We start from the raw sequence: 19,201 nt of genomic DNA, 5'->3' as shown, positions 1-19,201 counted from the left end.
CCCGGGCAAAAAGAGTTCATTCAAGTTTGATGGAGTGGTTAATGAGGGAAAAAACCCTGATCAGTCCATTTTCTGCAGCATTTTTCTTTAAGATTCAAAGGTACATTATTGTTCAGCTTGATATTTGGGATCTTTACTGGTATTAAAATACTTACTCTGAACAATGTTTGCTCACAGCAGGGTTGAAGAGGTTAATGAATAAAGAGCTTAATCATAAGCAACTGGTCACGCTAATAATGCACAAGTTTGTGTCCCCTGGTTAGGATGTGATACGTCTGCTGATTAAACTAAAACAAAAGCGAATAATATTAACAGTCTGCAGTGGGTGGAGAAAGGATGAATGTGTGGATAATGAGTTTAGAGCTGAATACTTGACCCAGATTGAACTTTGTGGGTTTGGGTCGAGTTAGAACGCAATTGGTTGTGCTTGGGTCACTGTTTGTTTGTCTCAAAACCCACCAAACAATCTGTGACACGCTGTGCATGCAAAACAGCCCTCAATAGATACGGGTGTAAAATCAGAATCCGTCACGCACATACTGTATGTAAACGAGGATAACCTAAAGTTGCCTATTCACGGTTAGGAAGGGCCTGAATTACTTTAGTAATAGCCAAGCACTGGAAGAAACCTGCATAAATATCTGCATTTCGCCCAGCGCAGAGAGCTGACACATGCAACTTTCTTTGAGCATTAAAAAACTAACTTGAGCTCAAAACAGCCTATTTCATTAAAATCTTGGCACATGCACTACATCCTCCTTCAGTGATTTGTGCCAAAGGCCTTTAAGAGGAGATTCACACACATTAAAGTTCACAAAGGTAAATACTTTCCCCCCCTGCTGTGACCTCAAACAACTTGTTCGCAGTTGGTTAAGAGAGAGAAAGGTACGGAGGGAGGAAGGGAGCAGTAGCGGTGGTGCACGGCCTTAACAGAGAGTCTCCATTTTATTTTGTCATGGTGAAAGTCGAAGCAATTTGAGGCAGGCAGGACTCTCCCAGCCCTCTTCCTCTTTTATCAGAGATGAGTGCTGATAAACAGCATTTCTCCGTGTCACCCGATGTGTCCTGACAAGGCGGCCCGTGGCAGAGGCATCACTTCCCGAGTCATACGATCTGAACGCGCGCACGCTCCATGGTGAGAGGTGCTGACATTTCCCATCAAAGCATCAGGAGAAGAGGAGCCGACACTGACAGCGACAATGAGACGTGGGACACGGAGCGGAGAGAGAGACCGCAGAGCTGGCAGGAAGCAGAGGCTGAGGTCAGGAAGTTGCCGTGTTCCCTATGAAGCGCAAGCAACCATCTAGCTGCCGGGGATGAAGCCACTACTGCTGAATGTGGGTCACTCTCCCTGGCTTCCACTGCGCTTTCTCTCCTCAAGCCTTTATTTGGAGCCAGGGCATTTGAATACTGCATGTCATACCCAGGGCTCTGGAGTACTGCACTGTTTCCAAGAGCCTTGTACCGTGCACAGAGATGAGGATAATGTGAATACAGTTCATGTGTGTGCACTGAAACAAGGCTGTGTTTACTTCAGCGAAAATGTCAATGAGTCACCAAAATCTAAATTGGCGGCTTATCATTGACTACATTTACATGCTTGCAGTGGCCTAGCTGCTGTTTCAAGTCCCATTCAGGTTAAGCTACTTACATGAGCCTTTGATATTCTGCAACTAAGTCCCCGTATGAATAAACCAGTGAACACAATATTTCTGGCTGCCCACCAGCTGTAGCTCTTTGGCAAAGCAAGGTGAGCTCTAGTCAAAATAATTATCATTTCATTAGCAATAGTAACAGTTAAGGCTTGCCTTTGTGCTTGTGTTGAAATAAAAGAAAATACCTATAATGTGAGTATGAGTGCTCACACATCCAACAAACAGATGGCAAACAGATCCAAATAGCAGATCCAGGGGGTAAAAGCTCATGTTGTGCCACATGGTTCGATAACGCACGTGATTTACCCGGTAACTTTTTAATGATCTGTCAGACAGTTTTTAGCTCATTAAAATGACCTATTGAGTCATTTGTGCCTTTACAGTCACTCATCAACCTGCACTGTATGTGTATGTGTGTGAGCTCCTCAGAAAGCCTCATGTTGGACTTTCTTTGACCAGTAACAGTTGTGGATTTACAGCTGACTACAGCTGGGCTTCCAGCCAATCAGAAATGTTTTGACAGCTCATGGGGAGGCACCGACTTATCACACAGTATTGGACGCATCTGGAGACAGATTTTAATTAGTGCATCCAAACAAGTGACTTTGTTTATTTATGTTTATAGCTGTAAGAGATGGGAGTGGCAGCAGAACAAGAGACTCCTGCCTTTGAGATTTAGTGACATTTGATTGATTTCTCTTTATTACAGTTCAAATGTTTCCATCTGAGAACAATTCACCAATGATCTACTGTGTTCACCAGCTAGTCACTAACTTCGTCTGTCGACTGTTTGGTTCCGAGCAGGTCATTTACAGGTGGGCTGAGGCTGAGGATATGATGTGATATTTCACCACGGCGACACCCTTCACATTATGTCGTCAAATGAGCAATTGTTAATACAAACGATACTGATGAGTGGAGCTTTACAAAACCACAAGTGAAGCAGTATCTAATGTTGGTTTCATATTGACAGCATTCCCCTTAGTGCCTCCAATTTACTGTGTATATGTCAATATACTACTTAAGTAGCTAATAGTGTAGTCTGAGTGGTGCCCCGTGAGATGCTTGATATTTTAACAACCATTTTGATATCAGCCTTCCTAAGAACTCGGCGTGCTGCTCTTCTGAGGGACCACTTCTCATTCAATTAAGTGTCCAGTGTTCAACGATCAACTATTTTTCTGTTGAAATATTCTGTGCAACACAATAACTGTTTTCCCTCTTATTCTGCAACTCAAGTACATGGTAATGAGTAGAACTGGGGATTGATACAGTCACTATTGTGCTTGTATATCAGTCTGTGATGGTGAGTAGAAAATATTGCAGATGATGACATACACTCATGCAGTTACACATCATGCACATCAATGATAGTGCCACTGTGGCCGTGGGAGATCGAGGGCAGATTCCACAAGTGGCCAGACTCCGGCCTCTGCCTTCCCGGCACGCCATCGTCGGCAATAACAAGTCCAGAGATCTTCAAAGCTGGACGACTGAAAGGAGGAAAACTGGAGGGAATGGTGGAAGCAAAGGGAGAGTCAGAGGAGAAAGTGGAAGCCGTCTGATTCATCTTTAAAGATGCTTCTTATTGCATCTTTAATCATCTTCCTCAATGCGCACGGACGACTCGACAGTTGGCTTCAAGAACGGCTGAATTCACACCCTATTGAGTCGAGTCACTCAGGAGGCTCAGACTGGGCTTTCTTCTCTGTGCCCCTTCTCTCTCTTTTTTTTAACTCTTCTGTTTTATCACTTCTCATTTCCATCCCTGCGAGGGTCTCGGAGAGGGAGGCTGCCTAAGAATCGCAGCGTTGTATGGATGCTAACATGGTCAGCTAAATGTTTCAAGAGGCAGGGGACGTGGCTGAGCCTTCCCCTTGTACTACAAAGCCTTGCTGTAACTTTGTCACCACATTTTGACTGACTGATTCCCACAGACCCTCTTTTCTCTGAATCAATTAAACTATTTTGTAATCTAGATTTCAGATGAAGGTGTACATCAGTAAAAGTGAGGAGCGCCATCTGGCAGAGACTGTGTGCTATATAGGACATAATATTACAACTGACACTAGATCATGCATTTTACAGAGGGGGTCTGTTAAAGAGTGTAAATGCTGCTCTGACAGTGTGAAGACAAATGCTTGGGATTCCTGGGGGTTGGGACTTTGATAAGGAATGGTTAGGACTAGAAGGAGGACTGTGAGAGAGTCTTTAAATACATACAAACAGCAACTCCGAAGCATGAAATATTGAATTAATTTCTGATTACAGCTACCCTCAGGATAGTGCTGATTCCACATGCTATCACTTGATTGAACACACTGTTTGTTATGATTTGGCGCTATACAAATAAAATTGAATTGAATTGAAATGACACCGTCTAGTGCGGGTGATCACCGGACAAGATGAGATGAAATTAAAGACCCTCTCCAGTCTCCAAAATAAACAGTCAACACCATGACTTGACACTGCAGTAAACCAGACAGCCAGGGTTTCAAACGTCATATATCACAAGGAACTAAAGCACAACCACTAACACTGTGTCAGCCACTGCTAGTTGCAAACTAACAAACAACATAAACAAATAAAAGATGCTAACTCAGCTAACGGTCCAGATGCGTCTGCCAGTCGCCGATTTTGGTCTCAACAGACTCCTCTGCGTCTGACTGATGCTCAAACATGTGGCTGAGTCTCTGACGGTTCCTCCTCTAACCATCTCTTTACTCTCTGCTCTTTCACCTGTCAGCCTTGCTGAGCAGCGGAGGTGGGAGGGGCCCGAGGCCTGATCCACTGTTTCTCAATGAGGAAGTAAGATTAGATGAGCTTCCAGCTCCAGTTTTCCTATTTTTTTTTTTTCACTTGTTATGTATGAAAACAATGTTAAACAAAATATGAATCATAGTGGAGCATTTTACCTACTTTAAAACATGTCTGGAGAGGAACTTTAAAATGCAAAGGTCCAAAATTGCACTTGCTGCTTACTGATTGAGGGTTTACGTATATTTACACTCTGTAAGCAACTGTAATTTCCCAAAGGATGATAGTAAAATATTGGATGAAGTTTCATTAGGTGGAACTCTAATCTCTCAGGTGGGAGGGTAGATAATACAAAAGCTGTTCTCCTGTTCAATGCTTGTTGTTTTATGTAACACGCTGTGGCCACAGCTACAGAATATAACATCGCATGCATCAACAAGCTGATGTGAGGTTGCTGTTGAGGTTTTCTCAATGATTTTTATATTAAAAATGCTGACTGAAAAGGCTTACTATTGTCAGCATGGGGAAGTTATTACTGTCGTGATGACACCTGAGGACCTCACTGTTCACATATATTTTGAATACTGATTTTAAAAAGCACCAGACGATGCCACCATGTTTGATCTGTTTCTGTCAAAACTTGTCAGAGTGTTTACAGTAGGAAGAATCACGATTAATGCGCCATTTCTTCAGGGAGGGATCGTGCTGGTTTGCAGTTGGAGCTTAATGAGTTATTGAGGCTTAATTAATACTCTGCAGCTCTCTACATTAAAGTCTGTGGGAGATTCTGTTAAGATTACAACAATCATATTTACAGTGCGTTTCATCATCATTCCTGAGTTAGCTGGTAATGGGTTCCTCTTGTTTCTGTTTCTCCCGCTGCCTTCACGCCTACAAACAGAGGAAAACTTACTTTCCTCAAGCTTTGTCAAGTGCAAATAATCATTTATTCTCCAACCCTGAATATTGCGTTGACAACCGAGAAGAGGAAAGAAGTGCAGAGACCGGAGAGCTGAGCTTCACGTTCCCTCGGCTCTGTTTCCACAGACAGAGGGTCAAACTCACAAATTTAACATTGGCAAATATTATCTACTGCAACCACCATTACGGTCCGTCCGAGACCCAGTTCTAATGTCAGAGAATACAAAACTGAACGCTCATGTTCTGAGAAAAACAGAGAAAAATACGAAGCTGAAATTCAGAGATGGCTGAGTTGTGGAAGGTTGGAAGGAACTCTGCCTAGAAAACATAGAAAATACAACAGCTAGCAAACTGATTGCCACTAATGGTTGTTTCTGTGTAACCATCATGTCCTGCCATGTATAAAAAATCTCCTCTTCAAAATCTATTTTTCTACTTAAATTGTGAATCTTCCTAAAATGCTAACTGACACAACACAAAGCAGGGGCAAGTCTCATTCCGGCAGACCACACCTGATGAGCATTTAAAGCAGCTATTATCAATGTATTTTACTATGTATTTTACTATTGTATCAGATGTATCAAGTATTAAAAGGGGTCAGTCGTAGAAACATGGCAGCAAATCCAGCTCAACCTGGTTGAACATCAACCAGGCAGAAACACATTAAACCAACTAAAACACAGAAGAGGAAGATTCTGACTGATCGTATGTAAAGTATGTACCAAGATAAAGTTCCCTTCTTTTAGTCTAATGGGCTTTTTCCATTCATATGCTAATGAAATGAAGACGTTTAGAATTCACTGGCAATATGAGAACAAATTACATCTATTTGAATTCAATCATACCTTTTATTCTAGCTCTGCGGGAGTCAACTTAATTCAGTAAGTGCTAATTATACGAATTTCATAATTAATAGCTGTTAATTCAAGATGGCATCATATAAATTATTGATATATATATAAAAAAAGATTTAATTGATTTCAGTAGCAGGATGCGTGCTGGAAATATCATTAAACATATTTAGTATTTGGTCAAATTATCTGTAAATGTTGAGGCGGAAACATGTCATATGTTGCTGTAGGCATAACTACATATGCAACTTTGATCATATGCTTGTAAAGATATGTTGAAAATAATCACTGATGATATAGCTGCCCACACTGTGGGTTCAGTTTGTTCTCCACTGCAGTTAAAGTGCATGAGCATGAAACACAACCATCACCTGTTCAAACACAGGTCATGTGCTTTAAAACACAAACTGCTTTGAGCAGCAGTTCGCTGGAAATTATTACCACCCTGTCCTGAGAGGAAAAAAAAAAAATCATCGTCATTGTTACGCCACCACTTCAGAAGGTGAGCCGCACAGTGCTGCTACCTTTTAACCCCGTCGTCTCCTCTTTATCTTACCTGGCTTTAATTACTGATGGCACATCACTCGACTCAGTGAAGGAGAAATGAATGAGGAGGATGAAATACGTGATTATATGCTCATTTAGCTCTTTAGGCCTAAAATGAACATAAATGGCTTCGCATCTCCTGAAAGCCCAAGACACAGAATATTGCATGAATCGGGATTACGTAACGTCGGCCACAATTACATGCACACCGTGATCTTTTGCTATCATGAAACGCTACAATTAATTTTGATGTTACGTAAAAACCTTTATTTAATTATGCTGCTTTGAGTGAGGCTGATTATGAGACTGTAATGAAGACACGCAGTGCTGTGATAATTGTTCCAGTAATAGCGGGCTACTTGGACATGTAAATCCTATATTTCTTCTATCAGAGTGTCCGCTGGGGACTTCACAGGATGCAGCATTAACACCGCCTAGCTTTGTTTACTGCCTTGAGCATAAACCTTGGACAAATTGCAGACGATTATGTGTGAGCATAATTATGAAGAGAGATATAAGACTGTAGTTTACGACAGTGGAGAAATGACTAATGTTGGCTGACGTCTACCAGGAAGCAGGCAAATAATCTATTCATCAATAATTCTTGTGCACATGATTGCATTGAAACAAGTAAGTTCACAGAATGAGCTTTCTGCTGTGCATGGAAACAGCTTGATCATACTTATTTCCAAAGGGTATATGTGTCAATATAAAGACATTAAATGTGGCATACTGGCAGGAAACAGGATGGGTTTGGTAGCAAAACAGTGTGTCTTCATTGTGCATTTTAAAGGAGACTTACTTGAGGCTGAACTGTTCGACAGTGGAGTTGGGCATCAGGTAGAGGAAGATTTTGAGGGTCTCTCCAGGCTTCAGGGGCTTCTCAGGCAGCCTGAGGAACATGTTCTTGTCTAACTGCTTGTCCACCAGCAGCTGCTCCTGACTGGCCTGGTACAGGCTGATGCTCCCGATGCGCAGCAGGGGGTGCTGTGACAGAGGCTCTCCCCTGGAAACACCACCACCCCTGTGACCTGAGCCCTCACTGCACTCTCCTTCCAGATTAGGCTCATGCAGTGTGTAGTAGAGCTCAGCCTGGAGGGTCTCACTGGTCAGCCCATCCAAGAGCCCATCACCGGAGCCTTTCCTCCTGCCCAGTGGGGCCACGTTGGTGTTAAACCAGGACGGAGGCAGCTCCAGCTGGGCCAAGCACTGCGCCAGGTTGCCTTTCATGCGGCAGGAGGTTTTAATTTCACGGACATCCCGGAAGGCATGCAGACGGACGCAGGGCAGCTTGTCCTGAGCCTTGAAGTCATCCCAGTCGCGGCCAGCAATGTAGAAAAACACCTGGACAGTGGGGTTGTTGGAGAATACCCGGGCCTGGACAATGAAGGCCCTCACCTTCCAATTGACTGTCAGCTGGCCGGGAATATCCAGTGGACTAGCTGGCTGGAGCAACTCCTTGGACAGGGTCTGGTCTCGGGCAAAAGGCCCAAAGCTTATGTTGATGGCAGGGAGGTCTTTTGTCTGGAAAACCACAAAACTCTCCGACCGCTGAAGCGGGTGTCCAATGCCGGGACCGCTGCTGCTCTTAGTGCCGCCGCCAACTGTTTGTCCTGTGATCTGAGCCTCTCGCAAAAAGAAAGCCAGTTGTGCATTGGACATCTTAAAGTTGGCGGGAAGGTAGACATTGGGTGGTGAAGGACTGGCTGTCATTGCTGAGGAAGTGAGGAGGGCATCTGAGCTGGTTGGAAAGATTTTACCTGCAAGAGCTGTGAAGAGAGGAAAGAGAAGAGAGAGGTTAAACCTTTAAAACTTCTCCATTGACTTTTCTCGCCGATTTAAACAGAGTTACAGTTCGTGAGGGAAAAAAGATGGAAAGAGGAGGAGTCAACGAAATGAAACCGTGGGTGAGGTATGAGCAGGAAGTCACGGAGGTCTGCTCTACTCAGTCAGCCATAGAGGGAGGAGGGGAAAAGGTCAACACACACTTATCAGATGATAACTGGCCAATACATGTCAAGCATTCATAGGAGAGGCAATCCAGTCTCACATGTTCACATTAGCAAGATGTGAGGTCAATGATTCGTTTCTGGGGGAGTGAACAACACATTCAATCGCCAATTTGAACTGAAATGCAAAAATCTCCACAAAAATTTGGCAAAGAGACAAAACTCCCACTGGACAAGAAGGTAACTCTAAGTTACAGAATAAAATAAGAATCTTGTGTGGGATTTGAATGGTTTATACATTGCTATCCAACACTGCACTTGTTGAGAAAAACAAGTCAACATAGCTTAACACCTAAGCTGCTACAGTGAAATCAAAGTAGGGCAAAATCATCACAGAACAAACAGAATAAATGTGACATACTTATCAAAATTACCCAGAGCTGAGCACAAAAACATAGTTTCCTGTCCCCATGGTCCAAATCATATTTTAAAAGTCCCATATTCCAAATGGTTTTATCATTGAAATCTCATCCTTTAAATGTAAATAAAAAGATTCAAGAGGATCTTTTCTGAATTCCCCAAAAGGAAAAAAAGCTCTTCCGTAGGTTGCGTTACTCAGCAGGCACTCCACAGAAGTTTGTCTTCTTTTTTGGGGGATTTTCTCTTAAGAAAATCTTTGTCATGAGTTCCAAAACAAGAATAAATGAGGGCAGAAAAAAAGAAAACAGCAATATGCTCCGGCAGTTCTTCACTTGGTCATGGTCTTGCTGCTGGCTACAAAGGTTCCACCGTGTTTCTTGAACTTGTGCTTGTCTAATTCCCGTGGCTTAGGTCTTGGTTTAAGAGTGGTTCAGCCCCACGCAGCGGCTCTTTCAGTCCCAGACTGAGCATGGCTCCAGGACAGACTCTGATAGACAGGCAGAGCCTCCTCCCCGGTTGGTGGGCTGTACGGGAACTACAGACAAAGCCTTTGACGCCGCCCCATCTTGCCACACCTAGTCTCTAGTCTATAATCACCATTTTAGCTCCCGGTCAGAGCTAAGACACACAACTCTCAGAAGACTCGGCTTACCCCACACACACCAACACACACATGGAGGTGAAAGAAATAACACTCTGCAGCTCGATTCATCCTCTCCCTCTGGACGTGTTCAGGCAGACTCTTATGTGTGTGCGCATGCAAGTGTGAGTGTAAGCACTGGGTGTGTGTGAGTGTGTGTGTGTGCGAGGTGGGGCGGGGGATGGATGTATTGCTTGAATGCCTCCAGGCAGAGAGAGAGAGAGACTAAGAGTAAGAGTAAGTGAGAGGGAGAAGGGGAGAGGGAGGGATTAGGTAAAGATTATTGATGAATTAGCCTAGCCTCTCCTTCCCTTCTCCCCCCCCCCCCCTTTCGTCTGCTTTAGCCCCATGAGAAATCCATGAGAATGAGGGGTTACCAGCCAGAGGGGGAGGGGTATCTGGACTGCCTCCCTGCTTCACTCACATGTGCCTGGAATTCCCATAATAAAAGAGAGAGGAATCCATGGATGTGTGTGTGTGTGTGTGTGTGTGGGCCCCATAAACTGAATGACAAACACTGGGGGCAACAAAAGATGAAGCCACAGCCGTGCAAACATCCCGCACTTACAAATGAGCAGTCGTAGCCATAGAGAAGAGGCTGGAGGAACTATAATGATGAGAGAGGCTACTTAGAGGCTGTCTAGTCTTTATCGACCAAGAGCTCTCTACCTCACAGGAATGTGTGCATGTTGGTGTGTGTGTGTGTGTGTGTATGTGTGTGTGCATGCTGGTGTGTGTGTGTGTGTGTGTGTGTGTGTGTGTGTGTGCGCATGTTGGTGTGTGTGTGTATTTGGAAAGAAGAGCTGCTCTTTGCCTGGATCAGAATTAAAAATCTGTGCAGCAGTCCACAAACTTCCTCCTAAGGGCTCCTCTACCAGAGGGACATATGCTTCATTCTCCTGGGTCCCGACGCCGAGCCACCATTCAAAATCTCCCCCCATTACTGTAGACTTTACCAGTCACATGAACACATGACAAAACTGCGAGACTCTACCTCCGATCCTCGCCTCAAGAGAGAATAGAATATGTGCCTCGCATAGAAGGATATATACCCGGTCCGCCTGCCAATGTTAATATCAGAGAGGCGTGTTTTTCCCCTCCACCATTTAAAGCTCTATATGATTTTATTTCTGTGTTTAAAAAATAAGTAGATATTGGATCAGCATTACCCACCACTTTGCTCCATCTATCTCACTATGTCTGCAGGCAGCTGTAGCCTAGAGCTCTGAGAAACCTTGAATCTCCAGACATGCTGGGATTTTTAAAAGTGAAAGTGGTAACGTTCTCCCCTGCCTCCCAAACTACTGTCGAGGCGGCCTTGAGCAAGGCACTTAAAGGAATGTGTCTCCATGTGTTCCTCAAGCACCTGCTGCTGGCCAAACAGCCCACGACATAATGGTTGCCAGCTTGTTACTGTTTTTACTGGTAATTTAGTTTTTTTATTAAGCTTTTTTTTTTTTTTTAAGCAGCACCGTCGCCTGCGTCGCTCTTCTGCATCTGTTCATTCAAACACAGGGGAGACTGGAGGGCCAACATCAGGAAACTTAAAGTGATAGTTATTTGACGTGGGGTTGTGTGAGGTACTTATACACAGTCAGTGTATCACTTGCAGTAGATTCAGTCTGGCAGCCTCTCGGTTTGCAGGAGCAGCCAGGAGGAGTACCGGCACAAAAGCCGAGCGATGTGCTGCCGTGGACGGGGGCCTTCCCTACCACGCTTAGCTGCGTCCGACTCAAACGGCTGATCGGCGGCGTAACACAGCGTGCGCTTTTGCTCGGCAATGCAGTAGTTAAACGGTTGAGAAAATATGGTTCCAAATGAAAGAGCTGTTTGGCGGCAAGATAAAGTGGTGAACTTAAACTGATTGGCTTTTTGCAGTGGACATTTTTTGAAAGAGGCTAAAACATCTTCTGCAGGTAATACACTGACTCTAAGTAGCTCACACAACCCTGTGTCAAATAACTATCACTTTAAGCTAAAACTAAGACTCCAAACAGTTATTTGAATGCATGCAAGCCAAAAACATTACACAATATTTGACATAGGATTCACATTTTGGCATCAGAACCATGGACCCTATGAATGCGGTAAAATTAAGATGATTAGAAGAAGATTTCTCTCTCCACACGTCTGAGTGTAGCTTGTTTCATTTATGCTTTTTTAGCAGGATATTATCTCAATACTTGAAATAAGGTGGAAAAATTCTCCAGACACCAAAAGCATTTATGCTCCGGTGGTCATAGAGATATGTCTTTAATTATGTGGTGTTCCTGACACTGGCTGTGACTCTCTCAAATGTTTAAACAGAGGAAATATTCATTTTTAAATTTATTCAGTTTTTAAAAAAAAAAATTGAGGCACTTTTATTTCAAAAATCAAAGTAGTGCCACACTTTGTAGCACCATCTGTGAGGAGGGAAAATCCCATCTGCCCTCCATCGGCTGGGAGACATTAAGTTCTCCACTTTCTACCATGATAAATGTAAATAAAAACATATATATATATATATATATATATATAGATATATATTGTACAGTTATATATATATATATATATATATAAATTCTGTCATTGCATGTTGCACGAGATTAGTAGTAGAGTATTTCTCCCTCTTCCAGTAGCGTAACGGGTCGATGGGCGACAGTAGACTGTGGACGAAACAACACTGCTAAAGTGTATTGACTATATTTTGCCAAAAGCACAGTGGTTTGTTGCCTCTGACTGTGAACCCGAAGTGACACCGATACTTTCATGTCAGGCCTGAAGGTCACCTGACTACCTCCCAGGAGCCTCCTAATCCCTTTTAAATGCAATGAAACTGTACAATGACAATACATGCATTGAATGCCATCAAACAAAACAAATCCTTGCCCCCTTTGCTCTCAACCCCCGAGGCCTCGCGGTGTCATTTGAGAAGGTGATTAGAGCCTACGATGCATCAGGGTGCTCTTGTCTCCTTTTCCAGACGAACAACATCAGTGGGTAGGTGGGTTTGAAGTGGAGCATGGACACAGATGGGCTTCCAGTGTGAAACCCTATCGCCTTCCTCTTCCACTTGATGTCCTATTAGACCTCAGGCCAAACTGAATCGAATTCTCTTCCTGTTGTGCTCCCATTACGTGAAACATCTGCTCTGTGTGTGTGTGTGTGTGTGTGTGTGTTTGCGTGGTGGGGCAATGAGTTGGTGTCTACTCTAAGGGCACTTTCTATTCATTAGATTACTTTGTCTGATGCCAATTAATGAAAGTATTGGGCCACTTTGAGGCTGCGGCTCCACGTCCACTGTAATGCCAATAACAGTCCACAAAGACAGACACTTTAGATTAGAAAAAAGCTAATGATTCCAACCACAATACTACAGACTTATCCCAGTGGAGGATTTAATCATCAATCCACTTATTGGGAGGTTTTTTTGTTTTTGTGTGTGTGTGTGTGTGTGTGTGTGTGTGTGTGTGTGTGTGTTAGAGCTAGATTAACCTTGAAATAAATCCAACACAAGCATTTTTTTTATTTTTTTCTTCAGAGAAACTAATGCAGGAAAGCTTTTATGTAACAAATATATCAATGCTCTCACAAAAAGCAGCGTAGTCAAACTCTTAACTTGCTACTAACTTACTGTTGTGGCAAAAGTCTTTGGAGTTAAATATGTGGAAAACAAGCCTTTGCAAACACATATTCCTGGGAGTATGTGTGTTATAGTGGTGCAACTACACACACTTTCCACCCAAATAATCCAGGTACAGTATATTGTATATGATAGGTGATTTAGAAGGATTGGGGGAAGTATCTGTGTTGCTCCTAAAAATCCCAAAAGCATTCAGCAGACTAAAGATAAACAGCCTTGTTAGGGACACTTAACTGTATGTCTCACTATCCCATACAAAAGCCTTCAAATATAAAAGCTGGCTGACAAGGGAAAATATATAGAGAGGATGTTATGAGGAGGGCAGACATTTGATCTTGAGAACCAGAAGTGCATAAACGTCTCCTCAAGTAAAAGGTCAGGAAAAATTGTTGAGAGGGTTTAGAGAGAGATGGAGCATCCTTGCAGCATTACTAATGTTCCAGCGCCAAGGGTTTCCCTATCGATCTTTATCTCACCCTTCACTCCCCCTCCCTTCTTTAACTCTGCTTTGAGTACACCGCTATTACATTTGAAATGGTGAAATAATACCTCAATTCAATTCACTCAACAAAACACATAGTAGCGCTCCGCAGCCCACATCACGACCTGAGAACACACTTAAAACAGTCTTTTCTCGTCAGCTTTTAACTTCTTTGTTCACACTCCACTTTTGCTGAGACGTGCATGCAAATAAAGAGCCATAATCTAAAACGTTGTGCATTATCATTCAATTAGCTACGAATGCAACACAAAGTGCAGATGAAAAGATATGGTAGCCTGAGGATGAGGGATGTATTAGCACTTGAAACACTGGTGGAGTTGGTCTTATATTGCCCCCCCCACCCCCCCACCCCCTCTGAAGAATGCCTATTTCAATCTCAGTCAGACCTTAACAAACGGACTGCAGCTAGATTCACTCAAACACGGTCACAGTGTGTCTTTATATTTCATCACTTTTTTCATCTATATGCATAGGATAATTACATTCAAGTCTCAGTCTCACTGGGGAAGGTTTGTCCAGCCCGTGTGTTTGCATGAAATCAAATCACTTTGGTGATTTAGAGTAAAGTGGAGTAAATCAGTCATTCTACTGGCTATTTGCGATACACTTTACTGCATTATATTTCCCCCTAGGCCGCACACGTCTAAACACACTGCAATCAGATTTCACAGATCTAAGATGTGAGTGAGCATGTCGGTAGGCATGGCATGTGAAACTGACATCTCAATGAAGCGGGGGCTACGGTGGCCCAGAGAGCTCAATGCACTGCAACTTCAGTAAAACAGGTGCAAACGGACAAAGTACACGCAAGTTCAGAAAACATCTTCATCAGTTTTACAACACACGCGCTGCAAATACTCACAACACGAGCAGATACCACAACCAGAATATGTATTATTTTTTTTATATATATGACTAAATTGGCCTTCGATTGGTCTTTTCAGTTTAGCTATAGCCACAGGTTTGACGAGACAAATAAATAAGGGGCAATGAACCGCCAAAGCCACATGATCAAAAAGCAGATGCGGCCTGTAATTCATTCATTCATTTCAGCCAGGAAAGAGATTTATTGGACATTGATTTTTAAGCGAAACAAGCGACTCTGCAGGTTAGTGACCTTTTGAAAATATTCAATTGTTCCGACGCCCCGTCCTCATTTAAGGAAACGATCATTTCTATCTCATCCTCTTCGTCCTGATGTTACAGCACAAGTGAGGGAGGTGTGGGTGGAAGCCAACAGCCATCTACAAGTCTGCAAGTCAAACTGTGCATCTGTCACCGGGTGTTTCACAGATTTACCAACTCTCTCTGGAAAGGTTTCAAAACTGTGTGAAGAAGAGTGATGCAGTGGAAGCGCGTTAGGCCCGTGACCCAGAGGCTGATGGAGCGAAACCATCCTCTGCTATGTCAATATTTACACAAAGACACTGAAAGAAACTTTCTGCAATTTGCCTTTAGGATTAACAAAGTACTCTCTCTCTCTCTCTCTATCTATCTATCTATAGAATTTATACATGCTGTCCGTCGTTCGCCTCCTCATAGTCACCTTGATTTTAAAAACAATCCCCATGGCTCTATCCCTATCGACCCGGCCTTTGCTTCACCTTTCCAGCTCACTGGTTTTTAATCTTTTGTCCCGTCATGTAGAGCTCTGTACGTACAGCTGACCATATGTATGTACATGTAGAGTCTGATGATATAATCAATGCATTTTTAATCACGAGTCCCTGAATGTCACGGGGAAGCTGGTTTTGGGAAACACTCATGAAATGAATGGCACTTGAAGTTGTTGTAACTCTCTGCAGCCCCTCAGGGAAGCTCAGCCTGGCTGGTCCGTGGTGCTTGATACAAAAGGACTGTTGGCCAGCTATAGACTGTTATGTATGTTTCAAGCCTTTCCCCGTTCTCCATTTCAGAATGTTTTTGTGTGTGTTAATTAACTGTCTGTGTACTTTTGTTTGCAAACTCGCCTCTCGAGGGGGTGAGTAAAACCAGAGTCGAACTTCCTCTGGACGAAGCGCTCTATGTGTGGGGTTTAGGGAGACGGCTTGAAATTCGCTCTCAATTTTCAATCAATCCCCTCCTGTGGACATGAAACGTCTGACACCAGTATGTAATTTGGTGACACTACAGGGTCTCAATTTGTGGAGATGGAGTGTTTTCTCTGTTAAAGTCTCACTTTGTAATTTAGGCTGAGAGGAGTGGTGTATTTCCACATTAAATTCATAGCACATCTTTAATGAGACATAATTTGCAGATTAAAAAGGAAGAATATATAACTAGTGTGACACCATCAGTGGGAAGTGGAACATTTCATCATTGATCCTTTATATGCACCCATAAAAATCCTTCATAATTTATATTATCAGTCGCCTGGTCCAGTGGCGGCTGTTTGGAGGCAACATGAGCCAAGACATAACAACGCGGTGGTCTTGTGATTAAAGACCTGGGAGGAATCTGCCATTTGGTTATGTCACTACTGTCTGACATCAAACATTTACCAAGCAATTAGTCAAAGGCTGAGCTTTGGAAAGGACGTATTAAGTGGTAAAAGATCCTACATTTTGTTTTAAGAACTCTTTGAAGACGTTTCTCCCTGTGTCCTTGTTTTGATCATGAGAGCTAACATTGGTGATGCAAGGCTAAAGACAGTGTCAGCCGATGAAGCACATACAGAACGTGCAAACACTGAGTCTTCTGACTAATGACTAACTACAGCTTTGCAGCCGTGTTTCTCAGTTTTATTCTTCCACAGTGATAAAGTGTTACCACAATGCTTCTTTATGGTTTATTGTGACACATTTGACCTTTATCAAAAATATTTATTCATAATTCACTTGGCCATATTGCCACTTCAATAATATTTCAGATTAATTGCTGATTAGCATTTTCACAATACACACTTTACAGTTTAGAATTTTTGAGCCTGAGTTTTCCCTGCTGTGCTCGGAGCCGTTGGTTTCCATTCATTGCAGTATAAGTTCATGACAATCTGTTAGCAGATTCTTGACACTTGTTTCAGCTGCATAATCCAACACAGTGAGCATAATGTTTGCCATTGTCACATTATCATTGTGTGTTAATGCGGTTTTGAGCACAGACTGAGCTGATGAAAAGTGTGTGACCTCATCTTGATGATTTGATTTTGACAAAAAATGAATGCGGAGCTGACTCTTACTACAGTTGACTGCACAACCTGAACAAGTTCCTTTTTGTTAATAGATTCTCACACTGTACAAAAATGAGAAATACATTCAGATCTCTAATACAAGACCTTCAGGCTACACCTTCCTTTAATTTTATCCTGTGACCTTTAATTCTATGATGTTACATTTTCAAAAGTAAATTGCAAATTTAATCTCAACTTTATAATGTGCATACATGTTCAGGTTACAAATGGCTGTGTAGTGTGAAGTCTTGTTTTTGATCTTGTCTTATTTTACTTTTTCTGTTGTGGTTCTGTGGTAGTCTCCGCTTGAGGCCTCCTTATCTTGACACTTGCACCTCTGAATTTCTGAATACATTTGGAAGCTGAACAGGTCAAACAAAGACGCTTTTAAATTCAAATTAATTTGCCACAAGATCCACTTACAATCTCAACAAGGATGGGAAAGCTGAACCCCTGCGTGTTACGTAGAGAGGACACACAGAGGCCAGGAGCGAGTGGACGTCCTGCAACTATAACCAAACACTCCAGCTGATCTGTGGAGCTGCAGATCTGTAGTTAGTGAGCCTCGGCTCGCTGTGGCTTTCAACATGGCCCCTGCCTTGTTATTCTTTGCTGCCAAATGGAGCCTTGCAGGCACAGCCACTGCATGCATTTGTAGTGTATTGATGAAAGGATGCAAATGCCTTGTGGCAGCATGATCTGTGCCTCAATACGATCCGAGGCTGACGCAATCTATAGGGCTCTAGACAACAGGGTTTCCCATAGGGGATACTCTGTGTGAGGTAAACTGAGCCTCACAGTATTATACAGCAGCTGTTACAAAAAGGATTTCCTATACAGAAGGATTGCATACAATGATTTACTGTGTTATTTGATTAATTAAACTGACTTCTCCTTAGCTTTCAAGATTTGATGCATCATCACTTGCCTGCAAAAAAGTTTGTTTCATTCATCTGGTTTGTGGAATTGAGTAAATGTATCTGAACAGTGTCTGCAAATTCTCTCCTATACATATTTATACGTAAAATACTACCTGTATAATTAAACCATTAATAGAAAATTAATCTCTTAATTGTCTTTTTTCATTATTTTTATCCTTTTGTTGCTTGTTTCAGATTCTATTTTTATCCTCTCGCTCTCTTTCACTCTCGTGCTAAATCCCTTTACTCTTGCTGATGCTACAACCTAATTTCCCCATGGCGATCAATACAGCTTCATCTTATCTATTTTTTATGGAGGATTGTGGACATTTTAATCTAAAATGATGACATCTCCTTAAACGAACAGGCCAGACTTCTGAAATAAGCCACACTTTCATGAATCACAAAAAAAAAAGAAAAAGAGGAAAAGACTATAACTGATTGGAATGAAAGAAAATATATAAGTCACACCCATAAAAGTGAGACAGCGTCCTGCATTACACTCAATTTACCTCCATTTTATACCATCATTTTGACAGATCTGTCAATGGCTTTGCCCCGAGGAGAGCAAGGACAACGCTGATGTATGCAATTCACCGAGACAAGATAGCTCTCACGTTATTTGGCCTATCACTCACGGACTGAAGCTAACTTCATGTGGGAAGATCCTCATTTCAGAAACGTCTCAGGTTTGTGACACCAATTTCACCGCGCTCCCTGGCAAAGCCCGCTTCTCCTGACTTTTATTGTGATCACTTTGAGTCTAATTAATGTTACATTATGCTGATTTGTAGGTTACAGTGAACACTGGCAGACTTTCATTGTGTTTGACCAGATTCAGCAGCACAGCTCTAATGACAGTCCTCTGGGGATAATACAGCTCTGCTGAACATTGTAAGAGGATGCAGCACTGGACAAAGCTACTTCTTATTACCGTATATGTTTTCAGTCTTCTGGTTTTGGCCATTAATTAGCAACTAATGTCTTAGTAAGATTAAATACAAGCTACATTATTTAAAAAAAAAAAAGGGGTCAGCAAGATAATATAAAGTAGACTCTGATGAGATTTGTTTTTAACCCCAGAGGAGCAGACCTAAGTTCATTGTTAAATGATGGTAATATTCTATAGTTTTCTTATTGTCAACAGAACCAGAAGTGTCTATTGGCTCCTACTGAAGATGTGAAAATATAATATGTTAAGTTTATGTAATTTTTTTTAGGCGCAAAATAATTTCCAAAAATGTAT

At 42.4% G+C, this 19,201-nt stretch overlaps 1 protein-coding gene across 2 annotated transcripts in view; it reads right to left on the bottom strand.

Moving 5' to 3' along the window:
* The window catches only part of tmem132e (transmembrane protein 132E), a 343,243-nt gene that overhangs the window by 94,720 nt on the left and 229,322 nt on the right, over positions 1–19,201 (bottom strand). The window contains exons 1-2 of one of the 2 annotated variants that reach the window (XM_023430940.2): positions 9,101–9,868; positions 7,533–8,499 (exon numbers count right to left, since the gene is read on the bottom strand). In XM_023430940.2, the coding sequence (XP_023286708.1) occupies positions 7,533–8,499; positions 9,101–9,179 (1,046 nt within the window). In that variant the 5' untranslated portion in view covers positions 9,180–9,868. Of the gene's footprint in view, positions 1–7,532; positions 8,500–9,100; positions 9,869–19,201 lie in introns of those variants that run through there. The other variant, XM_087169786.1, reaches the window with a different exon arrangement.

Source organism: Seriola lalandi, unplaced genomic scaffold, assembly GCF_002814215.2.
Source record: "Seriola lalandi dorsalis isolate HSWRI2012SDOR001 ecotype SW California unplaced genomic scaffold, Sedor1 jcf7180002054914, whole genome shotgun sequence".
Lineage (NCBI taxonomy): Eukaryota > Metazoa > Chordata > Actinopteri > Carangiformes > Carangidae > Seriola > Seriola lalandi.
Note: the sequence above shows the minus strand (reverse complement) of the source record. Positions and strands in the feature narration are given on the sequence as shown.